The sequence below is a fragment of the Urocitellus parryii genome, chromosome 7, assembly GCF_045843805.1.
Source record: "Urocitellus parryii isolate mUroPar1 chromosome 7, mUroPar1.hap1, whole genome shotgun sequence".
NCBI classification, from domain to species: Eukaryota; Metazoa; Chordata; class Mammalia; order Rodentia; family Sciuridae; genus Urocitellus; species Urocitellus parryii.
This window is the reverse complement of record NC_135537.1, coordinates 164,205,610-164,231,064: the sequence shown is the minus strand read 5'-3', so window position 1 is coordinate 164,231,064 and position 25,455 is coordinate 164,205,610. Positions and strand designations below refer to the sequence as shown.

Sequence of the window (25,455 nt, the reverse complement as noted above, 5' to 3'; positions counted from 1 at the left end):
TTGTAGGTGGACACAATACCTTTATTTATTTTTATGTGGTGCTGAGGATTGAACCCAGTGCCTCACACGTGCTAGGCAAGCGCTCTACCACTGAGCCACAACCCAGCCCCCTCCAGCCCTTTCTTTTAAATATATATATATATATATATATATATATATTTTTTTTTTTTTTTGGTACCAAAAATTGAACCCAGGAGTCGGGCACTGTGGTGCATGCCTATAATCACAGAGGCTGGGGAGGCTGAGATGGGAGGATAATGAGTTCAAAGCCAGCCTCAGGAAAAGCAAGGTGCTAAACAACTTAGTGAGACCCTGTCTCTTAATAAAATTCAAAATAGGGCTGGGGATGTGGCTCAGTGGTCAAGTGCCCCTAAGTGCAATCAATCCCCAGTACCAATAAATAAATAAATAAATAAATAAATAAATAAATAAATAAATAAATAAATAAATAAAATTGAACCCAGGAGCACTTAACTACAGAGTTGCTTCGCAGACATTTTTTTTTTTTTTTTAATGGTACCAGGGATTGAACCTCTGCTTAACCTCTGAGCCACATCTCCAGTCATTTTCTGTATTTTATTTAGAGACAGAGTTTGAACTTGTCATTCTCTTACCTCAGTCTCCCAAACTGCTGGGATCATGCCCTGCTATCCTCAGCCCTTTATTTAATTTTTTTTTTTTTTTTTTTGGTACTGGGGATTGAATCTAGGGGTGCTTTTCCACTGAGCTATATTACCAGTCCTTTTTATTTTTGAAACAAGTACTCACTAAATTGCTGAGGATGGCCTTGAACTTGCAATACTCCTGCCTCAGCTTCCTGAGTTGCTGGGATTATAGGCCTATGTTACCGTGCCTGGCTTATCGTTTTATTTTTAGGATAAAAAGAATATGTGCATATAGAGAAAAGCTTTTTTTTTTTTTCCCTCAGTACTGGTGGCTAAATGCAGAGCTTGGCACATGCTAGCCAAGCACTTACTTTACCAGTGAGCTACTTTCCCAGCCCAAGACAAGAAAAGGTTTGATGTTGTTTCTGCTAACATGTTTCCTTGATATTTTCTGTTAACCTGAATTACTGCTTCCCTGACACTTAAACTCCCACCCCATAGCATATGCACTATTGGGTCCCTTGGCCAGCATCAAATTATGCTTAAATTAGCACTTTTTGATCATTTTCTGGCATAGAAAAGTTACCCAATATATTAAGGCTTAAAGAGAAGATGAAAGAATGTTTTGTTTATTTTGTTGCTGTTTTTTAAAATTTTATTTTAGTTATTGATGGATTTTTATTTTATTTATTGATATGCGGTGCTGAGAATCGAACCCAGTGCACACATGCTAGGCAAGCACTCTACCACTGAGCCACGACCCCAGCCCATGAAAGAATTTTTGAGAAAGAGAAATATACAAATAGTATAGGCACCTTTCGGATATAGCAGAGAGACAAGAATAGTGCCTATACCGCTGGCAAAAAAACATGTCACTGCTGTTTGTGGCAGCTGGGAGCCAGCTGCTGATGATTGGTCTTGGTTTTTTTGATGTGAGGACCCATCATCCATCCCAACTGTTTATTACTAACAAAACACTCCGTCTCCCTGGGAGCTCTCCCAGAACAGATCCCAAACTAACTGGAACATATCACACTTTTTACTGATTCCCTTAAATGTAAACCAACAAGACTGAGATAAGACTAAGGGAGAACAAGATAAGAGGAGATGAGCAAGGCCTGGCACTTTCGCACCCCATGTTGTTACTGATGTTGGGGAGGTGTCTTCCTTTACACCTGGAGACCCTCCCCGACCCTGGGAACCCTTCCCCACTCCCTTAGGAGTAGTGACCACCTTCCCTAACATTCCACATTGCATTAGAAACTACCTATGTTTCCCTTGCTACACTGTGAGCTTTTCAACAGAAGGGACTGGACTTCATTTATCCTTATTGAGTCCCTAGCCAGGAGCTGGCTCACGGCAAGTAATCACACTTTATTAAACAAATGCCTGGATGGAAGATTATGATAGAGCACTGTGAGATTCTAGCTGCTGACAAAGTTGTATCCTGGTGAGGTTTTTTTGGTGTGTGTGTGTGTGTGTTTGTTTTTTTCCCTGGGCCAAAGGAGTTTGCTTTTAACCTCACTATGCCATAATTTATGGACTCTTTCTCAGTGGCAGAAAGTACACAATGAAACAGTGTGCCTCTCAGCAAATAGAGTGAGCAATGGAAAATTGGAGCAAAGGATCAACCCAGAATGCAAGCAATGGCATGCTAACTGCAATTAATTACAAATAAAGAGAAACTGCTTGTTTTCAATGAAATGGCGTGAAATGCTCTGGAAAGGATTATTCTGTTTCATGTCGGGTCTGTGCTAGTAAACCTAGTGCACAAGGAGGCTCAGGATGCCCCCTGTTGGATTTAGCTGATATTTGGTAAGAAGAGGTATAGTGAGAGAAAGATGGATGCAGACATTTCTTCAACATAGCTATGCAAGGGTAGGGCCCTTTCACACACACACACACACACACACACACACACACACACACACACAAAAAAATGTTGTTAAGGAGGCATTAAATGAGTCAAAGGTATAGTCATTAGACTATCCCTGGAACATAAGTTGACTCATCCACAATACTGACATTCCTTTTTGAAGAATTAGAATAGAAATGCTTTCCTGACAGGAGAGCCAGAATGGTATGAACTTAATAACTTTTAGCAAGCATGTAAACACACAAACACACACACACACACACACACACACAGAATCAACCACTAAAATACCTCTTTGGGGGCTGGGGTTGTGGCTCAGTGGTAGAGCGCTTGCCTAGCATGTGTGAGGTACTGGGTTCTATCCTCAGCATCACATAAAAATAAATAAAATAAAGGCATTAAAAAAAAAGTTTAAAAAATACCTCCCCACTCCAGGGAGGTTTGACTTGTAATCTGTGAATGTCCATTTATAGGAAACTAGTTAAATAACTATAGTATATCCATCCACTGGAAAAAAGGCAATTCTACATGGAATAATCTCTAACATGTATTAATAGCTAAGATACATGAGTAACTGAAAAAAAAAAGTGAAGAAATTTTCTATAAAAGATTCCACAAGAAAATGGTAACAATGGTTTCCTAGGAAAGAAATAAACAAGTTGCTGGAGTGGGAGTAGAAATAAAACTTCACTGGCTGGGGATGTGGCTCAAGGGGTAGCACGCTCGCCTGGCATGCATGCGGCCTGGGTTCGATCCTCAGCACCACATACAAACAAAGATGTTGTGTCCGCTGAAAACTAAAAAAAAAATTTAAAAAAAATATTCAACAAAAAATCTCTCTCTCTCTTAAAAAAAAAATCATTTTTTGGGGGGCTGGGGATGTGGCTCAAGTGGTAGCGCGCTCGCCTGGCATGTGTGCAGCCCAGGTTCGATCCTCAGCACCACATACCAACAAAGATGTTGTGTCCGCCAAAAACTAAAAATAAATAAATAAATATTAAAAAAAAAACTTCACGATGTATTTCTTCCTGTCCTATATGCAATCGCATCTTGCAAATCACCTGTTAAATAATCTAATCAATATAGGAACATTAGGAAGGTTCAATGAAGCCCTCTGCTGTCACTCTTTCCTCAAAGTTTTATCAGTCCACAATAGAAGGAATTTAAATTGTGATAATACATTTCTCTTAAAAAAATTTTTTTTGAGAACAAAATAACAAGATCAATTAGTGTAATAGAAAGAAAGCAGAGCTCCCAAAAGAAAAGGGGTCCCTCAAATCGAGGGATAGCCCATTTCTCTTAAATTCTTTTTTTTTTTTTTTTTTAGTTCTCGGCAGACACAACATCTTTGTTGGTATGTGGTGCTGAGGATCAAAACTGGGCCGCACGCATGCCAGGCGAGCGCGCTACCGCTTGAGCCACATCTCCAGCCCCTCTCTTAAATTCTTAAACAAATGGGTAATATGACAGTTCTGGCAGCCATCTAGTCATATAATACATAATTATTTTATACCTTGAACTTCAAATGAGAAAGCCACTTGTTGCTGAGGAAACAATTGTTGAAGTGTTGGGGAAAGTATTTTACTCAGTAGTTTTTTAAATACTATCCCAGACACAGAGCTCCTTTCTGGGATTGGGGTGTTCTTTGACTAGATTGATGACCCCTAGGGTCCCCACAAAGCAGTTTTTCACTCTTCCTAATGATAATGGATGCCAGGCTAGGAGTGACCTTTTGCTGAGTCCATTATCCATCCAGCTGGAGAAACCCAAGCCTGGTTTCCTAAGCAGGGAAAAGGTTTTCAGCATTTCTGTGGAAAAGGGAGCTGAAGCCATTCCAGGGATTCAGTGTGATCAGGCTGTGCTGAAGGGCCAGAAGCAGCAGGAGGGCAGACTCAAACTGGACCTTCTTGCTAAGGACCTTTCTTGGGCCTCTTTAGAACTACCTGCTCCTTTCTCCCAGCATGGATGAAACTAGGCTTCAGTTAATCCTCAGGCCAGCAGGTTGAGGGGAGTGCCCATGGTTGCCGGTTTCCCAGTCCTAATAAAGGATTCAGAGTGCTAAGGCATAAAGAACAAGGGAGCAGGAGTCTAGAGACCAGGGTTCAAGGGCTAATGACAAGGATGGAAGTATGGCTCAGTGATAGAGTGCTTCCCTAGCATCCTTAAAGCCCTGTTCCATTCCAGACCACACAAACATACACTCACTCTCTCACACACACACCAAACAAACAACAACAACAAACACCTCTACCAAGTGCTAATGCAAACTTGCAAGAGATCTCTCCTAAGGCACCTCTCTTCTCTTGGCTCTCTTTTTTCCTATCGAATGGGAGGTGGGATTAGATTATCACCCCCAATTACTTACCGGGTCTCTAGGATCTAGAGAAATCAATTGACTTCTAGATCTTGCTCTCTGAGGTTGGTGTCAGCTAGATCTCTGGCAGAGAGGGACATAGGGGAAGGTGATTTTGGTGAGAGGTAAAAGGCTTTAAAAGACATTCCTGTTTTATTGCTCTGTGTGTGAGTATGTTTTCCTGGGAATCAAATCCAGGGCCTTACACATGCTAGGCAAGTGCTCCATCGCTAAGCTATACCTCTAGTCTTTTATTGTCCATCTTAATCCTATACTACTAGGACAATTCTAAGAATCTAGGGGAGTTCTGCAGGACTTCCACTACTATGGAGACCTTTAGTTCTCTCTTCTCTCTTTTTGAAAGGGCAAGGATCCTTTCACTCTTAAAAACTAGGTACAGGGGCTGGGGTTGTGGCTCAGTGGTAGAACGATCGCCTAGCATGTGTAAGGCCCTGGGTGAGGCACTGGGTTTGATTCTCAACACCACATATAAATAAATAAAATAAAGGTCTATCGACAATTAAATATGTATAAACTAGGGTTGGGGTTGTGGTTCAGCGGTTGAGCGCTCGCCCAGCACGGGCGAGGCCCTGGATTTGATCCTCTGCACCACATAAAAATAAATAAATTAATTAAAGATATTGTATCCAACTACAACTAAAAAATAAATTTTTAAAAAATTAACAAACATATACATATAAACTAGCTACAGGAAAATACAATAGTATGTGTATACATAACTCCAGGATCTCAGGGTCCACCTGACTTCCAGCTCTGGATCTCAAAAGTGTGAAGTGGATATTTGCGGTTGAGGTGGGGGAAAAAAAAAAGCCAGAGGAAAAGTAGAGCACACTCTCAGGACCTGATTCTTTTCTCCAGCTCACATTCACATTCCTCCGCCCCAGTCCCGCTCCCGCCGCCTCTGTTGCCAGCGGGGGCCCTAGTCTCCCGCTCCAACTATTCCAACCATCCTGGGCAGGGTGGGGCGCTTGGCTCTTGGGTCCCCCTCCGCCATCCCCCCCTCCCCACATCGGTCTCCCCTTCTGCCCTGTCCCTCCCTTTCTGGGGTGGGGCCAGCCAATGGGCGACTCCAGGGTTTGGCCTGCAAGCGGGCAGTGCGCGGATCCCCCGCCCCACAGTTCTGGCCGTGGTCCCGGTGCGCACGGACGTGGCTCGAGTTTCCCCTGCTCTCCACTCTCGTTCGCTTTCCCCTCTCCGGCTCTTCCTTCTCTCCCGCTCTCCCGCTCCAGCTTGACCCGGCCAGCACCTCACGGCTCCGGGTAGCCATGGAGGACATCACGCTCCAGATCGTCGAGCGGCCGTTTTCCAGTTTCCCCGACGCCTCCGAGGCCGCGGAGCCCTCATCCGTAGGGGCGCCGGCAACTGAGGAGCGGTCGGGAGCCGGCTCTGAAGAGCTGATCAAGTCAGACCAGGTGAACGGCGTACTGGTGCTGAGCCTTCTGGACAAAATCATCGGTGCAGTCGACCAGATCCAGCTGACCCAAGCCCAGCTGGAGGAGCGGCAGGCGGAGATGGAAGGCGCCGTGCAGAGCATCCAGGGTGAGCTGAGCAAGTTGGGTAAGGCACATGCCACCACGAGTAACACTGTGAGCAAGTTGCTGGAGAAGGTGCGCAAGGTCAGCGTCAACGTGAAGACGGTGCGCGGCAGCCTGGAGCGCCAGGCCGGCCAGATTAAGAAGCTGGAGGTCAACGAGGCCGAACTGCTGCGGCGCCGCAACTTTAAAGTCATGATCTACCAGGTGAGCCCGCGAGGCGGACCGCGCCCAGAACTTCCCCACCCAGCCCATGTCTCCGGTCCTAGGTTTGGGGTAGGGTGACCAGTACGCGGCGCGGCTCTGCAGCCAGCCTGACCCCGGAGCTCAGGAGATCCACCCTTCTTCCGGCGATCCCGGCTGGTGGGGGGAGGGGTGCAAACTCTTAGGGCGCTTTGAGGGGCGCGCTCTGCACCCAGTGCCTCCCTTCCAGGCCCCTCCCTCTGGGCTCCAACTTGCAGCGGAAATGTTTGAGGGCCGGACTCCGGAACGCCATCCCTGGCAGAGTGCTCCCAACTGACTCTGTCAAACGTCATCCTACTTGGGGAAAGTTGCGGGGAACGTCAGGGGTCCCTGGCGGCCGTTGGGGCCCGCTGTAAGTGGACACTGGTGGCGGGGCCCGGGTCTAGGGCCTCCGGCGCTGCGGGCCCGATATAGCGGGTGATTCAGGGCTCAGGCACGCACCGGCAGGGGCTGCGCCAGGCGAGGGATGCAGCCGCCAGCCCCCCTCACCGTTCCCCACGCCCCCGCATCAGCTTCCGCTGCCCACTCCACCCTGATCCACTCACTACGATCTGCTCCTGGCTCCAGAGACTTTTCAGGGCCCTGGGGACACCCTAGCCTGAAGCATGCGGGCGCCCTTCGCCTCCTGAAAACAAGTGGGGCGGGGGTTGAGTGGGCGTTTGGAGTGCTAGAGGGGCTGGTGGTGGCCGCGGGTGGACCTACCCTCCACCCGCCTCCGCAGAGTCCTCGGGTCTGGGCGCGATGAATCACCCCGTACGCCTGTGGGGGCTGTAGCTGGGAGCGGCAGAAGAGCCTGCTGGCGGGAGGTGCCCTCTTGTTGCTTCCTTTACACTTCTCTCCATTCCTCCTTCCTGGGTATAAATGTAGTTTTTGCATCATAATCCCACATAAAACTGGGAATCTCAGTGTTGCCGCTCCTTTCCGTGCCCTCTCCCCAACCCCTTAGAGGTGAGTCTGAGCTAAGGACTTGTAGATCTTGGGCTGGCAGGAATGTGCCTAGGCCGGAGTCCCACAGCCTGGTGGATGCTCCTACCCCAAGCAGTCAGGATCATGGTGGCTGTAGGGGTTAGTTTATGCTCTCTCTTCCCCCATCCTCTTCCTGACCAAGAGGAATGAAAAGGAAGGCTAGAGGGGAGGTGAAGGCCTTGCCTTTGTCTCTCTAGGGACAATTAGATATGCAGACTGGGAGTAGATTTGAGGAGAACAGAGAAACTGAGATGGTATGCCAGCATCCCTCTGAGGATGTGGTGGTGGGACAGAAGCAAACATGGTACTGGTCCCCTTCCACTGGCTCTCTTAAGAGCATTTTCTTGGCTTTTTCCCCCCTTTTGTACTGGGGATTGAACTCAGGGGCACCCGACTACTGAACCACATCGTCAGCCCTATTTTGTATTTTATTTAGAGACAGAGTCTCGCTTTTACTGAGGCTGGCTTTGAGCTTTGAACGCGGGATCCTCCTGTCTCAGCCTCCCAAGCCACTGGGATTATAGGTGTGCTGGCTTTTTTTTGGCTTTTGAAAAGTGTTGCTCCCCCAATTACTGGATAGTCTGGTAGAAAAGTGTTTTCCTAGAACTGTTGCCACTTAATCTAACTGCTTGGGGGCAGTGGGGTGGGGAGGGGGTTGTGAAGGTTCTTTTGTTGTTGCTTTTGTTTTGAGACCTGACTAGCCCTGGGTGGCATCTAGGAAAGGGGAACAGGGGGTCTGGGGCAGAAAACCAGCTAAATTGCTGAGTCTGGCTTTGAACTTGTGATCCCCTTGCCTCAGCCTCCAAGGTTGCTGGGATTACAGGCATGTGCCACCACACCCAGCCAGCTTTATCTTTTCTCCAGAGCCTAGTATGGTAGAGAGTTGCCATGAAGAGCTTGGATGGGTGACATTCTGACTCCAAATGTCCCAGACTGTGGAACCTGGGAAAGTTCTATGCTAAAGATGGAGAGTCTGAGAGAAAAAGACAGGTATGGAGGTATAGAAGGAGGAAGACTTCTGTACAGAAGCCAGGGGCCTCCCTTGAAATGCACTTCCTGTCATTTAGCATGATCCATGATAGTGTGTGTGTGTGGGGGGGGGGCGGTTTCCTGTCACAGTGTGGCTTTGACTGCATCTGTATTAAGCCAGGACCAGTGGAGGCAGAGAGTTGAGGCAGAGCTTGGGTTGTTGGCTTAGGTTGAGCCCCAAACCCACATGGATAACTAAGAACAAAATGTTCCCAACCCTGGGAGAAGCTCTGAGGTGTGGAAAAAATTCCAGGAACAGGGGTGGGTCTCCGGATGTAAAATTTCTCTGAGCTATGGCAAGGCTGTCCCAGGTGGGGGTGAAGGGGTGGGGCCTCCACTGCTGGAGGAAAGCTGAGGCCTCTCCTCCCAGGTCTGTGGAGGTCTGTGGCCTGAGAAGAGAATGTAGTAAAAATAGTTGTGTGTCTTGGCAGACCTAATAGGGAAGGCTGGGGGCAGTAGTGTTTATGGGAAAGTCAGGCTGAGGAGATATGATTGCTTGGGTGGCCAGGCAAGGAGAGAGAAAGATTTGGAAAAGCAGCTCCTCTGATGGTGTGGGTTTTTTGGAGTGGGTGTAAGGAGGAGAGACTATATTTCCCATGGCAGATGTGGGAAGTGATGATGTGGCAGTGGGGGCTGGGCAGAGGAGTGTTCCAAAGGATAGGAAGCGCCCAGTTGTGAGATCAGGACATCTGGCCACCCACACCCCATTTTCAGGGAGGAAAGGAGGGAATCCCTTGTGCATCCACAACCAAACTCAGCAGTTTGGCATCCCATCCTATCTGGTGACATTTAGCTAGGCCACAGCTAATGAATGAGAGAAGGGAATTCTACTTATAACAGAAGTTAGTGGACTGAGGGCTGCTTGGAGGATTAAGCCAGGGTATGCATATGGAGGCCGTTGCTCTAGAACACCATGCATCCTGGGTGAAGCTGTGATTGTTACAGAGCAATGATTTGGATTTTCTTTTTTCCTTGAAGTACTGGAGATTGAACCCAGGGGTGCTTTACCAGCAAGCTGCACCACCATCTCCAGCCCTTTTTATTTTGAGATTTGTTCTCCCTAAATTGCGGAGACTGGCCTGCAGTTTGCAATCCTCCTGCCTCAGCTTCCCATGTCTCAGGGATTACAGATTTGTACCATTGCTCCCAGAATCATGTTTTGTTTTCAGACAAATTCTCACTAAATTGTCCCGGCATTTACATAAGGATCAAACTTTGCTCCTTTTGCCTTTTGCCTCCCTAGTCCCTGGGATTACAAACTTGCGCCACTGCACCCAGCTGGATAATTTTTAGAGTTACTTTTGAATTCAGAAAGGAGATAGAATGAAGATAAATGTTTTCTGGAATTTTTTTTTTTTTTTTTTTTTTTTTTTGTACCTGGGATTTAACCCAGGAGTGCCCCAGCCCTTTATTTATTTATTTATTTTTAAATATTTATTTATTTATTTATTTTTAGTTTTCGGCAGCCACAACATCTTTGTTTGTATGTGGTGCTGAGGATCAAACCCGGGCTGCACACATGTCAGGCGAGTGCGCTACCGCTTGAGCCACATCCCCAGCCCCCTTTATTTTTTATTTAGAGACAGGGTCTCACTAGGTTGCTTACAGCCTTGATAAATTCCTGAGGCTGGCTTGGAATTTGTAATCCTCCTGTCTCAGCCTCCCGAGCTTCTGGGATTACAGGGAAGCGCCACCACTCCTGCCACCATGCCCTGCCATCATGCCCGGCTTCAAACCTGCTCTGAATTCTTTGGGATAGGGCTGGGAAGCATTTAAGGAATTATTTGGCTCATGGGCACTAACTGGGAGGCCAGAAGCACAAGACTGTAATCAGAGCAGATGGGGAGGCTGAGACAGGAGAACGGCAAGTTCAAAGCCAGCCTTAGCAATTTGAGGAGTCCCTAAGCAACTTAGCAAGACCCTGTCTCTAAATAAAAAATGAAAAGGGCTAGGGATGTAGCTTAATAGTAAAGTGCCCCGGGTTCAATTCCCAGTACCCCCCAAAACAAAACAAAACAAAACAAAAACGGAAAGACACTCATTTGCTACAAGAAAAAAAGGAAAAGTAGTGAGGACAGCAACTGAAATGAGGGCTTCCTAGCCTCTGACCCCCAAATCCTAACCTGATCTTTAACTCCTTCCTTCTTGGGTTCAAGGTAAATCGAGGCCACCTTGCTCTAGAAGAACCCCAAACCTTTGTCCAGAAATGCTCCTAGCTTGGGGCTCTGGTTCCCTTCACCCTCTAAGCCTAGCAACCCTGGGGGAGTGTGGTGCTGCCCCTGTCCTCCAAAAGGCTGAGTTTGGGTGGTAGTTGTTGTTGCTTTGGTCGCTGAGCCCAAATCAGGAAGGGTATTTTGGGGGTATGAAAAAAATCTCAGCGGCCTGCTCTTCCCTGCATTCAAGTAAAATCTGACTATTATAAAGGTCAAAGTAAAAAAGGTGAGGTGGTGGCATATATTGGACAAAGAATAGCAAGAGAGGAGGGGATTTATTGCTAAGCAACAGTCTTGCAGATGAGCCGAGGTGTGTGCTGTTTTTTTGAACCATACCATTGGGAATATTTCATCATTCTGTCATTATGGACCTTTTGTCACCTCCTTCATTGTGGAGCTTGGGAAGCTGGAGCCCCAAAAGGGGAAGTCACTTGCCTATCGTCTCTCGAGTGATTAGAGAGTTGAAACTGGGACCAGAACCCAAGTATATTCTTCCTCCTGCTACATTCACTGCTCCCACCCGCTCCTCCTGTTCCTGGGCTCTGCACCAGAAACCAGGGTGGAGGGTGGCCCTGGCCTAGGGTTGGTTCTGCATCCTTTATTCTCTGAGAGCAAGAGTTCTGCTATCCCCACACCAGAATTGCTGTGTGGATGAGCACAAAGCCAGGCAGCCTACAACACTGGTGGCTCTTAGCTGCTCAGCTTTCATGAGTACTGAATTAGGAGCAAGGTGTCATCTGGTCCAATGGCAGTGGAAGGAAAGGGGGAAGGGTCTAAGGATTGAGCTCCTGCCCAGGCACGGGTATCCCCTGGCATGGACTGTGTATTTGCCTAGGTGAGGGCCATTGTAACTCCCTCTCTCTTTAGCCTTCCTACCACTCCCACCTCTTCCCTTCACCCCACAGGACAAGTTGGGACCTGCTGCTTTGGGTTTTTGTGACTACAGGCCTTACTGAACACTGCTATTATGTGGATCTGGTAGTGTCACCAACTGTCCCTCTCTCATAACTTCTGATTGCCCAAAGCAAGAGTGGCAGTTCAGCTCCAGTTCCAGGAGGGAGAATTGGAAGCTGTTGCCGCCACGTCCCAGGACATAGGCCCACCTGCCTACACGGTCATAGCTTGGTTTTGATCCTGATTTCTCTGCATTTTGGTGTCTCATTTTCCAAACACTGGGTAGAGGGAGAAGGGTGGCATGGGAGACAGGAGGTGGGATGTAGCCAAAAGGAAGTCACCAGGATGTCCCTCTTTCATGCCCATCCCTCTTCTTGTTCCTGGGCGGCACCCAGTACCCACCCTGCCTCTGGGAGTAACAAGAGCTGGATTAGCTACGCCTGCCTCTGAGGACAGAGAAGTGTGGACCTTCTCTTTTACTCCTCTGAACCTCCCCATTAAAGTCTATCAACCGGCCTGTCTTAGAAAATTTCATGCCCTACCACTTTGGCCCCCCAGTAGCCATGATTATCCCACAGCTGTGGCTCCATAAAGGGAGAAGTTGGGAGCCCTAGGATAGAAGGGGGAGGAAGAAGTTTCTGTTTAAACTGTTTATTAATTCATGGGCTTGGATTTGTCACACCCCTTTCGGCCCGGGGCCCTCTTGATGAAGCGTTTCAAATGTGGTTTCTTTCCACCCTGATAATTTGTGCCTCCTCCTGCCCCAACTCTGCATGCCACAGAGGACTCCGCACCCATCCCAAGTCCCATTTAAACCCCTTTTCCTCGTCTTAGCCCAAGAAGAAGCCGATGGCACCCTCTGAGCTGACCACACCCAAGATCGTGCCTTTTGACCTTCTGCCTGAGACTGAGACCTTTGACCTGAAGCCTGAGACAGTACCTGAGCTCCCAGACTTTGAGCAGACACCTAGGACACTGCCCTATTACCCAGAGCCTGGGCCTCGGCCCATCCCAGAGGAGCTGACAGCTGGTGGGGGTATTTAGGGTCTCCTGGTCCACTGGGGCCTGTGGTCTGGGGTGTCTCTCCAGGCTGTCAGCTCACCGGTCATGGTCAGTGCCGGGATGGCCAACCCTTCCAAGTTACTGTCCCCTTTGTGGTTGGGTCATGAGCACTGGGAAGACACTCTCCAGTTATGCAGAGTTCAGATGAATGTGGTGTGTGCAGGGGGTGGGGTGGGAGGCAAAGGGAAGGGGCTTCCCCTTGTTCTTAGTATCTGTTTAGATTTTTTTGTCTCTTTCTTTCTTTTTTTTTTTTTTTTTTCAATGCTAGGGATAAAACCCAGGGCCTCATGCCTGCTAGACAACCACTGTACCACTGAACTATACCCCCAGCCCTGGGTTTCTGCTTTAATAGCAGACATTCCCAGCACCAGGCTGCCCAAAGGCTGCCTTGCATGAAACTGCATGAAACTGTGCATGGCTTCTGATCCTCTCTTCCCTTCCCCCTGCCACCAACTCCTCAGGGACAGGCCAGTTTGGCACAAAGCTTCTTTAGAGGGGGCCCTCATGAGGCCTAGGCCTGGGGTTTGTTCTGTGCCTTCTCCACCCCCCACCCTGTAGCTGAGGAAAATATTTACACTTATTTTTTCCAGTTTTTTTTTTTTTTAAGTTTTGCAAAGAGATCCCTTATGTTTGCTAGATCCTGTGTTGGGTGGGGCACCCAAAAGCTGCCAACTCGGAGAAGAGGCAGAAGAGGGACATTTTAACTGGCTCTGGTTTGGATCCTCTGCTGCCCTATACCGCACAGTTTCTCAACTTATTTTTTTTTTCCTGATAATCTCCCTCAGGGGTTGTTTTACATACTTTCCCCCTTAATTTCCATCTCCCCCATGACATTTTTTTTTTTTTTGTTTTTAATATATGGCATGGAGGTTAAACCCAGGGCCTCACATATAAAAGACAAGGGCTTTAACATTGAACTACATCATCATCCCTTTTAAATTTTTATTAATTATTATTATTATTTTGTTACTAGGGATTGAACCCAGGGGTGCTTTATCGCTGAGCTACATCCCCAGCCTTTTTTATTTTTATTTATTTTTTTTATTTTGAGACAGGGTCTCATTAACATGCTGAGGCTGGACTTGAACTCAAGATCCTTCTGCCTCAGCCTTCAGAGTTGCTGGAATTATAGCATACTCCACTGTGCCTAGCTCCTCCATGGATTTTTTTAATTAAGAAATTTTTTTTTTAGTTGTCAATGAACTTTCTCTTATTTATTTATATGTGGTGCTGAGAATTGAATTGAGTGACTCACATGCTAGGCAAGTGCTCCACCACTGAGCTACTACTCCAGCCCCATCCTCCATGAAATTTTAATGCAATGAATATACCATATGTCTGTTTGTGTACGGTAGGCTGTTTGCAGCACCACAAACAATCGTGCTATCTAAGTCTCCCCTACTGCCAAAAATCAATTTGCACCCTCCTAGGGGCAATATTATCCCTGTCTGAGAATGCAGACAGAAGGAAGGACCCTTCTGCATTTGATGTCTATCATCTCCCTATCTTGGCAACCTAAAGGGGAGGTCTTGGGGTTTTTTTGTTTTGTTTTTAGGATTTTTTTTAATTTAATTTTTTTTTAAAGTTTTTAGTTGTTGATAGACCTTTCTTTTATTTATTTATATGCGGTGCTGAGGATTGAACCCAGGGCCTCACACATGCCAGGCAAGCACTCTACCACTGAGCCACAACTCCAGCCCAGGTTCTGGGTTTTTTTTTTTTTTACATTTTTTTTTTTTTTTTTAAAGAGAGAGTGAGAGAGGAGAGAGAGAGAGAGAGAGAGAGAGAGAGAATTTTTAATATTTATTTTTTAGTTCTCGGCGGACACAACATCTTTGTTGGTATGTGGTGCTGAGGATCGAACCCGGGCCGCACGCATGCCAGGCGAGCGCGCTACCGCTTGAGCCACATCCCCAGCCCCAGGTTCTGGGTTTTTAAGAGTCCCCCTTCATTTTTCTTCCATTATACATTCTCTTCACAATAAACAGACGCTGGGTCTCTGAATGATCTTTCCAGTGTCTTCCCCAGCAATGACTGGGACATATTAGTTAACACTAGGGAGGCTCCTACCCAGATCCCTGTGACACTTGTCCCTTCTTCCTAACAAATGTAAGTTGCTTGTCCAAGGGCCAGGTACACAGTAGGTGCTCACGTATATTATAATTTTATAAAGATCTTCTTAAGCCATAAGATTATAAGTTTCTATGGAGGGTTTAGTGGTGGTGGAAAAGACTGGGAACCTCCTTGGGTCTTCTCTATATCCATTATGGACTCATGCCTGCTGAGCTGTGTGTGCTTGCCAGGGGTTAGGGGAAGTTGTGCATGCTTTTGTTCGGACCTGGTCATTAAAGGTACCTCTGGAAACCAAGCCTGTTGGGAGTGGTGGTTTTGTTTAATAAAAATGGGAAAACAGAACAAGCAGAGGTGGCTGGCCTTGCCACCCCTGAGGCCCCTCCATTGGCTTAGGAGCTCTGCCAGGGAAGTAGGGGTGGGACAAAGGTGCCTGGCCTGTGTGCCCAGGCTTGGGGAAGGTGCTTTTGGATTGTGTTGATGGTCGTTGTAGCAACAGACCAACTGGGTGGGCCTAAGACTGCACTCCAAGGTTGTGAGTCATCAGGGAAACCTGACTTGGAAAAGGGAGAAAAGATAAACCCATTAATGGAGGGGAAAAGTTAGTGGTAGTATATGCTCCCCAGGGCCAGCCTACTGGACATTGTCCAGGGATTCAGGTCAAATTGTTTCTTCCCATCTCCTGACCCTCCACCAACAAGGCAGCTCCTCTTAGGAGGCCCACAATGAGTGAGGTTATATCTTCTAGGAACCTTTTCCCCTCTGGGGAGATTCCCCAAAATCCATAAATAAAGCCCCCTCATAGGGATTCTCCCCGGTATTGTAGTTTGAAGCCTTTCACTGAACAGTACTCCACTGGGAAGATGGGATTGGCTAGGGGGAGCCTACAGCTCTCTCCTTGGCACTTGTTTCTAAGTTCAGCTGGCAAAGACTTTATCTAGAAAGCCAGAGGCCAAGAAAATCAGCCTGCTTAGGGCCTTTAGGGGTTAGGGTGGAGCAGTGGGGAGAAGTGGGGGGGGGGTGCAGGAGACAATATGGATTTGTTTTCCAGCAGCTGGGACTGTTTCCTGACTATTCCCTGCTGTCGTCCTTAATCCCTCCCCAGCACATCCACATTGTTTCAGCTTAGTGAAAGGAGGGGCTCTTCTCCACTGTGGTGGGATGTGGGTGGGTTTTTAGTCCTGGAGATTGTGAAGAAGAGATCAGAGCTGAAAATGTTTTGATCTTGGGGCTACAGAAACATTCTGGGTGGAAATGGGCAAGGTGGATGGAAGCGGATACTTTAGGTCTTAGTCCTAAATATGATGTGTTAAGTTCTTCCTAGTGACATACATCCTGATATAAGTCTCCAGTAGCAGGTTGGGAGACGGTGACTGCAGGAGACCCCAAAGGGTACAACTGAAATCAGAAGGAATGCAGACAGAGATTGGGACCTCCCTGCTCAGAACCAGAAGAGGACCCCTTCAGTGCCTCAGTGAATAAGAGGCAGAGTGATGGACAGAATGCCCTAGAGATACAGGGATTGGCAGAATGCCCTAGGATGCCTGGGATAGCACTAAGCCACCCATGGCAGGTGGAGACTACAAATCCCAGCATGCCCTGTGTCCAGGTCACCTTGCCTGCTGGGAGGTGTAGTAGGATAACAGAACTGGAGGTGGCTTGGTGCCCAGCAGAGCTGGTGTCCAGTTGGGAGAAGAGGTGGAGTCAGCATTCCCTCTTTGTCCCTGCTAATGCTATTGACAGGGAGGGAAGGAAGTTGGGAGGAGGTGTTCCTAGTTTCAGTATAAACCAGGAAACTCGGGGGTGGGGTGGGGTGGGGGGGAATGTGGATTGGAGGGAAGAGGAAGGGGGAGGACAAATTTCTGTAACAGGTGGTGCAAGAGATTCCAAATAGCCTGCATATAATGTGTATGTGTTCTCTACAAAAGGGGGTCAGTTCATGTTACCTCATCTTCTCAGGAGATGAGATTTTCTTACAACTTTAGGAAATTATCTCACAAAACCGTTAGGAAAAACTACTGTCTTACCTAGCTTGGTGGCATGGTGCACACCAGTAATCACAGCTACTCAGAAGCTTGAGAAGGAAGGATTGCAAATTTGAGGCCAGCCCGGGCAACTTATTGAGACACTGTCTCAAAATAAAAAAAGGGCTGGGGATGTAGCTCAGTGGTAGAGTGCCCCTGAGTTCAATCCCTGGTACCTAAAAAAAGACACAACATCACTCATTTCTTTTTCTTTTTTCTTTTTTAAAATAAGTTTATTTATTTTTATGCGGTGTTGAGGATCAAACCCAGTGTCTCACACGTGCCAGGCAAGCACTAAGCCACAACCCCCAGCCCTAACATCTCTCATTTCTTTGTTTGAAGTACCTGTGGAGAGTCTGGGCTAAACAAGAGCTCCTGTTTACATTCTGGATCCTCCTCTTTCCCTTTCTGTGCTCAGTGTCCTCTCCTTTTTGGTGGTGCTGGTGGTGGTGGTGGTGGTGGGTTGGGGGGTGATGCCTAAGTGTTGATCCAGAATCAGGATCTTGGAAAATATTCTTAGAATGGAAAAACAGGTAGTGCTAGGTATTCCACGGGGAAGAGGAAAAAGCCAAGGGCTGCCTTAGCCCCAGCATCATGGGCAATCTGGAACTACCATCCTACCCCTGATTCTTTGAGTTCAGACCTGGGGTAAGCAAGAATAGTTAAAGCAGTCCCTTGCCTGGATCATGGTGCAAGCCTGCAATCCCAGCTACTCAGGACTCTGAGGGAGACAGAAAGTTCAAGGCCAGCCTGAGAAACTTAGGGAGACCCTATGTCAAAATTTAAAAATACGGGGCTGAGGTTATGGCTCAGCTGTAGAGTGCTCAGCTCGCACTTGCAAGGGCCTGGGTTCAATCCTCAGCACCACATATAAAAAATAAAGATATATAGATATATATAAACACTATCAAAAAATAATGAAAAAATAAAAAAATTATATATATAAAAATAAAGCTATATATATATATAAACAGTTATCAAAAAAAATGAAAAAATAAAAAATTTACAAAGGGCTATGTAGATGTAGCTCAGTGGTAGAGCACCCCGAGTTCAATCCCACTAATGAAGAAAACAAAAGAAAAAAAGCAAACCCTCCCTCCCATGACAAATCAGGGAAGTCGGAAGAAATGTCAAGGCTAGGGAAAAAACATGTCCTTGGCTTCCAGCCAGCGTCTTCCTCTTTCCTCCATCACTTTCCACATGGGAGATGGATGATGACCACTGGTGGAGCTCAACAGTATGAGGGGGTCAAGGGAGGAGGGACGGGAAGGGGCAAGCTCTTCTTCCCCAAGGCTGGTTCTGAAATGGTTCAATTCGAGGAAACTCACTCCCTTAACTTTTATCTTCAAGCTACCCTACTTGGGGGCCGCGTGAGACTGGCTGTGAGCTCATCCTCCATCCCGTATCAACCTAAAGAGACTCTCGCAACCCCCCTGGCTTTATGGCCTCATTTGGGCAGTGTGTGCCTTAGAGCACTAGAGGGCGCTCTGTCACTTCGTAAGTTAGAGCGCTCGGGCAGGGTGGAGGGCAGCAGAGATATTCAAAGTGTCATTGTAATGCAGGTCGATTTCTGACCAGAAGCTCTGTTCCGTCCTTGTGCAGTCTGTATAATGACAATTCATTCAATGTACGTGTATGTAGTACCCACGATGTGCCCAGCTCTGTGCCAGGTGCTAGGGATACAAAGGTGACTAAATCAGACCGATTTCACGGCTACATAGGTCTCTCTCCTCTCTCCGATTGCCACCGTCTGTCTCACCTCCAGTTAGCCCAGCGTTCCCCCAGTCTTCACCCTGCCTTCTTCCTTGGCCCCACTCTCATCTCCCCTTTCCTCTCCCCCTAGGATGAAGTGAAACTGCCGGCCAAACTGAGTGTCAGCAAGTCGCTGAAAGAGTCCGAGGCGCTGCCGGAGAAGGAGGGCGATGAGCTGGGAGAAGGAGAGCGGCCCGAGGAGGACACGGCAGCAGTTGAGCTGTCCTCGGATGAGGCGGTGGAGGTAGAGGAGGTCATTGAAGAGTCGCGCGCTGAGCGCATCAAGCGCAGCGGCCTGCGTCGCGTGGATGACTTCAAGAAGGCCTTCTCCAAGGAGAAGATGGAGAAGACCAAGGTGCGCACCCGTGAGAACCTGGAGAAGACCCGTCTCAAGACCAAGGAGAACCTGGAGAAGACTCGGCACACCCTGGAGAAGCGCATGAACAAGCTGGGCACGCGCCTGGTCCCAGCCGAGCGCCGCGAGAAGCTCAAGACCTCTCGCGACAAGCTGCGCAAGTCCTTCACACCTGACCACGTGGTTTACGCGCGCTCCAAGACCGCGGTGTACAAGGTGCCGCCCTTCACCTTCCACGTCAAGAAGATCCGAGAGGGCGAGGTGGAGGTGCTGAAGGCCACTGAGATGGTGGAGGTGGGCCCGGACGACGAGGAGGTCGGCGCTGAGCGAGGTGAGGCCACCGACCTGCTTCGCGGGAGCAGCCCCGATGTGCACACGCTGCTGGAGATCACCGAGGAGTCGGATGCAGTGCTGGTGGACAAGAGCGACAGCGACTGAGCGGGGACGCAAGACCAGCGCCTCGCCCTGCCGCTCCCCACCCCTGACACCACCCCACTCCTTTCCCTTTTCAAACTTTCTCTTTCGCATTCTCTCTCAGCCCTGACCTGGTTGAGATTTTTCTAAGTTGAAAACACCTCCTCTCAAGGAACACCCCTCCAAGTCACAGCTGTTAGACTGGAGGGGGAGGCAGCCCCCCCACCATGGACACCCCCAATTTGGACATAGTCGGAATGGAAATGGGAAGAAAAGCCATCTGTGCCCTGTTTGTCCAATTTAGGGGATTCTAGAGGCAATTGCTAATTCCATGGTTGGGCCCCATGGGGGGTGGGGGTTGCCTGCCCCTCCGCACAGCACCCACTCCCAGCTGCATCATTCCTGCTCACTAAGCTCTTCCCCTTCCTTCTTATCCTCAACCCCAGAGGCTCCAAAACCACAATTACCAAGAGGAAAGCTCGAGCCCTAAAGAGGACCTTTGCCCACATGGAAGGGAGGTCTCCTACCAGAAGACCTGAGGGTGTTTGGGGGAGGACCCTCAGGAGTGAGGAAGAAAGGCAGAGTGAGCCTTGACCTTGGATGAGGGCCCAGCACAGGCTGTATCCACAAAGAGCCCTAACAAGGAAGCCTGGAAGCAAGCAGAACCTGGGGCCAGAGGGCTGTGGAGATATGGAGAGCACATAGCCGAGGGGGAGGGGCACGCTTACTTGTCTATGCATCTGCATGCAGGAGCACTTGGCTATGGCTTTGGGAAGGAGAATGGAAAACTAGGAGAAGTGAAAAGAGAAGTGGCCTCATTAGCGTCATGCAAAAACAGGACACGAATCCCATATTACTGGGGTTTTCAGGATAGCAGGACTATTTTCAGGAGCTGGAAGGGGGACAGTGTGAGAAACAGATGATCCAAAGAGGAGAGAGGTATGTTTTGCCTGATCCCTCAATTAGGGTCTGGGTGCTACCCTCAGAAGCCTAGTTCTTAAAGCAGAGAAGATTCAGGTCCCAGAAGGGGGCAGCAGCAGGCTGTGGAGAGCTGGGAGTTAGGCGGAAGTCAGGCTGAAAATAGCCAGGTGCTAATGGCCAGGCCTGGAACAGAGAGCCAGAGGTGGAAGCCCGGGTGCACAGTGCAGAGCAGCCAGCCCCAGCCCCAACCTTCTACAGGAGACCCCTCCCTAGAGCTGTAGAACTCTCCCAGACCTTGCTGGGTTCCTTGCCTTTAGGGGTGCCTTTCCTAAAACCTTGGGGACAAGGGAGTGCAGCTTCCAGTCTGAGGCCTGATTTCTGTAGTGCATTGCCGAGGTATCAGCAGCTTCAGTTCTTCTATTTCTTTCCAGAAGCAAGGACAACTCCTCCCCATAAGTCGAAGCCCCAAGGAAGGGCAGGAGGCTTCCCTTCTTTTCCCCCAACCTCCACCACCCCCTCTTTATCTTCCCAGCTTTGCTTTTTAGAATTTCAGCTAATTGTTTTAAGGGGTGGGGGTGGGGGTGGGGAGCCTGGGAACACAAACCTTTTATATAATACAAAGCTTTGCTTCCCCCCCAACCCCCACCTTTTCCTTTTCTTGGTTCCCTTCTCTCCTCTGAATGGTTGGAGACACATCAGCTGAGGGAGGATGGGGATTGTGGGACAAGGTCCCTTGGTGCTGATGAAATGAAGGGGTCTGAGTTGTGGGCAGATGCAGTTTCTCATGGGCTCTGGGGAGCCCCTCATGTTGCTGTATCCTGGTGAGCAGCCCGACCAATAAACCTGCTTTTCTAAAATGATTTGTGCTAGGTTGTGTTCTCCAAGGCAGTTGCTTGGGATGAACTAAAGAGAACAGAAGGGAGCCAAACAGGGAAGGCTGGAGAGAGAAATGGAGGAAGAACTGGTTTTTTTGTTTGTTTGTTTTTAAGAGAGAGAACTTTTTAAATTTTTTTTTCCAGTTTTCGGTGGACACAACATCTTTATTTTTATGTGGTGCTGAGGATCGAACCCAGCGCCCCGCTCTTGCGGCACTTTACCACTGAGTCACATCTTGAGCCCTTTTTAGTTTTTATTTTGAGACAAAGTCTCACTAAGTTGCTTAGGGCCTTGCAAAGTTGAGGCTGGCCTCAAACTGGCAATCCTCTTGCCTTGGCCTCCTTAGTCTCTGGAATTGCAGTCATGAGCCACCAGCTGTTTGGGGCCTTTAGACTCTGCCAAGACTGGTTCTAAGCACTTTGGCATGGACTTGCTTATTTAATCAGACGATACTCCTATGAGGTAGAGTCTATCATTATTATCTCCATTTGGAAGAAGAGGAAAGAGTGACTTGTCTAAGGTCACACAGCTGGTAAGTGGCAGAGCTGGGATTCAAAGACAAGCAGCTTGGCTCCACAGTCTGTTTGAGGGTTACAGTCTATAACCCAAAATTTTTTGGAGTCATTCCCAGTCATCAGGGTATTCATCCTCAGACATGCCCCCTCTTCCCAGTCTGAGCTTCTCACAAAAACTGCCCTAGAATCCAGTCTGGAGGAGGCATCCTGAGGAGGGGGACATTGGAAGATCTGCCTCAGGGGGCTTGATACCAGAGGAAAGGACATCAGTGGATCCACACGGCATATTTCATTCTCCCCACACCCCTGGGTGGGCACCTTTTCCTGTATGGCAGCCTCTCTTCCCTGTGAGCAGGTTGCCTACAGGTAATGAATTTCCTAGAGCAGTGGACTCCAATCATTATGTGGTTGGGTGTGCATCAGAATCACCTGAGGAAGGGTGTCCCTAATAAAAATGTCATCTCCTAGACCGTACCCCAGCCTCCTGCCATTACCTCAAACAGGACGAATACTCCTCATGACCATACGCCTCCAGGAGAGTACAGTGTTTTGACTTCTCACCAAAGGAAATGGACACTGATGCCGAAAATTCAGAGCCTGGGAGTCAGTGAACTTCTGCTGCCAGGAGAGACACACTAAGGATCTTATACTAGAACCTAGACAAGCAGCTGAGAAAAGCAGGGAATAATGGGAGGACTCCAGGGGCAGAGTAATGCTCTTCCCTGGGCTCAAGCCATACCTGGATTCTCCCCACAGGCTTCTTCCATGAGCTACTCCACCCCGCACTCCCAACCCCCCAGCCAGTCTATTTGCCACTGATTCAATATCCATGAGTCACTTTGCTCTACTGTCCTTGTTACCAATTTCAGAGACAAAGTGGGTGCTTTCTCCCTCCCCAGAATCATGGAACCACTAACAAAATTGAGCAGTGATCATGTAGTGAAGGAAAATTTATTCTTGGGCCAGAGAATACGAAAAAACTGAAAGAAATAACTCTCAGATTGGCTTCCACCTGAACCAAAGATGAGGGTCTCTATGAGCCCGGCATGGTGGTGCACACCTGTAATCCCAGCAATTTGGAAGTCTGAGGCAGGAAGATTGCAAGTTAAAGTCTAGCCTGGGCAATTTAGCAAGGTCCTGTCTCAAAATATAAAGGACTGAGAATTTAGTTTAGTGGTAAGGCACTCCTGAGTTCACTCCTCAGCACTTACAGCAAAACAAAAACGAAACGGTTGGCAAAAAAGATTGCTTCTCAGGATTAAGGTATTTTTGCCTGGTGATGTCCTCACCCAGTTCTATTATGGCCACCACTTTATTAAGAATGGTCCTTATTCTTTGAACAGCCATTTTCCTGGGGACCCTGACACCCCGTGGCCTGCCTTCTTTATTTCCCAGTGCTGGTTGCTGCTCCAGAACCCCTAGAGGAAATTCTAGTGTCTGAGGCAGGGATCCTAGTGGCAGGCACTGGGGAAACAGTCAACTGGCTGCCAGTAGGAGTTGATAGGCGTTCCAAGGCCCACATCCAACACAGCGTCTTCCACCAACCAGTCCACCCTTCATTAGCATTATTTCCAGGGTTACAATCAGACAATAAAGTAGAGGTATTGTCTCCCAAATGATCCTGGGACCTGTAGAAGTCCCTCTATATTTGGGACCTATGGAAGTTCCTTTACAGCTTCAAGTCAAGTTATCAGGTCTCTAAGATCTAAGTGCAAGGTAACTCTCCTTGGTCCCAGAAGAGACAGCAGCAGCCCTCTTGGACTAGTTGAGTTTCTCATCTGCTCTCACCTGAAGCATGTCAACTGACTTTAGATTCCCTTTCCAATGTATTCCCCACCTTACTGCCAGAGATATGCACCAACAGTCCCCCACATACAGTGGTTTGACTTTATGACTGTTCAAATTTAAGAGAGTAAAACAATATGCCCTCAGTAGAACCTGTACTTTGAATTTTAATCTTTTCACAGGTTACCTGTATGTAATCTAATACTCTCAAGCAAAGGAAAACAACTGATACTATACAGTGTACTTCTACAGTGTATTGTATTCAGTAAATTACATAAGATATTGAGCATTTTTTTTTAAAGAGAGAGAGAACTTTTTTTTAATATTTATTTTTTAGTTTTCGGCGGACACAACATCTTTGATGGTATGTGGTGCTGAGGATCGAACCTGGGCCGCACACATGCCAGGCGAGCTTGCTACCGCTTGAGCCACATCCCCAGCCCAGACATTGAGCATTATTATAAAACAGGCATTGTATTGTGCTAGATGATTTCATTCCACTGCAGGCTAACGCAAATGTTCTAAACACATTTAAGGCAGGCTATTCAGTGGGCTGGGTGTATGAAATGTATTTTTTACTTATTTTCAATTTATGATGGGTTTATCTGGATGTAACCCCATTATAAGTCAAGAAACATCTTAATTTTCTTCCTTTTTTTTTTTTTTTTGGTGTTGGAGACTGAACCCAGGGCTGTATGCATGCCAGGCAAGCACTCTACCAACTGAGCTATATCCTCAGCCCCTGAATTTTCTTTTTTTAAAAAAACATGAATTGTGGTTTGAATACTTCCATTGACCAAAGAATTAAACTCCATGGCATAGCTCAGAAGGTCCTCTAAGAATCTGGTCCTTACCCCAGGTATTTCTGTTCTTCAACATGTTTTGTTTTGTTTTGTTTTGTTTCTTGGTATCAGTAATTGAACCGAGGAGCACTTAAGCTCTGAGCCACATCCCCAGCCCTTTTTGTTTTATTCTGAGACAGGGTCTCAATAAATTGCTTAGGGCCTTGCTAAACTGCTGAAGCTGGCCTTGAATTTGCAATCCTCCTGCCTCAGCCTCCCAAATCAGTGGGATTACAGGCCTATAGGCTTTTGCTCAGGTTGTTTCCCCTCTCTGGAATGGCCTCCCCATTTCTACTTCTCGGTTTATTTTATTTTTTTATTTTTCGCCATGCTGGGGATCAAGCCCAAGGCCTCACATATGCTAGGCAAGTGTTTTACCACTGAGCTCCACCTGGGGGTCACATATCTCTTAAATCACCTTCCTCCCCAGGCCCCACCCCCAGTCATGCTACTCATTCCCTGCTCAGTCTTCAGTAGGACTTTAGGTCTATAAATACTTGTTGAATAACTGAACAAATTACAGGATTTTTTTTCCCTGGCAAGTGTTATAAAGTCACCTCAAACTGGTTTCAGCAAAAACAAAACAAAACACCAAAGTTGAAAACAAACACAGAGGGAATTTATATAATTGAAAAAGTCCCATGGCAGGAGTTATAGCACATATGAGGCCCTGGGTTTGATCCTCAGCACCACATAAAATAAAATAAGGTGTTGTGTCCAACTACAACTAAAAAATAAGTATTCAAGGAAAAAAAAAATGAAGAGGGCTGGGGATGTAGCTCAGTTGGTAGAGTGCTTGTTTCTCCTGGGTTCAATCCCCAGCACCACAAAAATAAATAAATAAATAAATAAATAAATAAATAAATAAATAAATAAAGGCATGCTGTCCATCTATAACTACAAAAAATTTTTTTTTTAAATGAAGAAAGGATAAGGGCTGGAGTCGTGGCTCTGTGTTAGAGTGCTTGCCTGACATGCGTGAAACACTGGATTTGATCCTCAGCACCACATGAAAATAAATTAAATAAAGGTATTGTGTCCGTCTAATATATGAAGAAAATAATGAAGAAAAAGCTGGGCAATTTTTCACCGCTTCTATTTAACACA

At 47.5% G+C, this 25,455-nt stretch overlaps 1 protein-coding gene across 2 annotated transcripts; it reads left to right on the top strand.

Moving 5' to 3' along the window:
• Positions 1-5,902: 5,902 nt before the first annotated feature.
• On the top strand, positions 5,903-21,187 carry Cavin1 (caveolae associated protein 1). 2 transcript variants are annotated; one of them, XR_013343892.1, is made up of 3 exons: positions 5,903-6,594; positions 12,567-14,496; positions 14,718-15,162. XR_013343892.1 is itself a non-coding variant. In XM_026386772.2 (2 exons), exons 1-2 carry the CDS (start codon positions 6,121-6,123, stop codon positions 19,431-19,433), a joined length of 1,176 nt encoding a protein of 391 aa, XP_026242557.1. In that variant the 5' UTR covers positions 5,922-6,120; the 3' UTR covers positions 19,434-21,187. The 2 variants fall into 2 exon arrangements, 1 of the variants encoding a protein (XP_026242557.1); XM_026386772.2 differs by lacking the exons at positions 12,567-14,496; positions 14,718-15,162 and adding an exon at positions 18,732-21,187 and having other exon boundaries at positions 5,922-6,594.
• Positions 21,188-25,455: the final 4,268 nt, after the last annotated feature.

Bases quoted from the DNA above. Each gene is read 5' to 3' on its own strand.
- Cavin1 (XM_026386772.2), top strand. From the start codon at position 6,121: ATGGAGGACATCACGCTCCAGATCGTCGAGCGGCCGTTTTCCAGTTTC. The intron at 6,595-18,731 runs GTGAGCCCGCGA...CTCTCCCCCTAG, and splicing joins TTAAAGTCATGATCTACCAG to GATGAAGTGAAACTGCCGGC.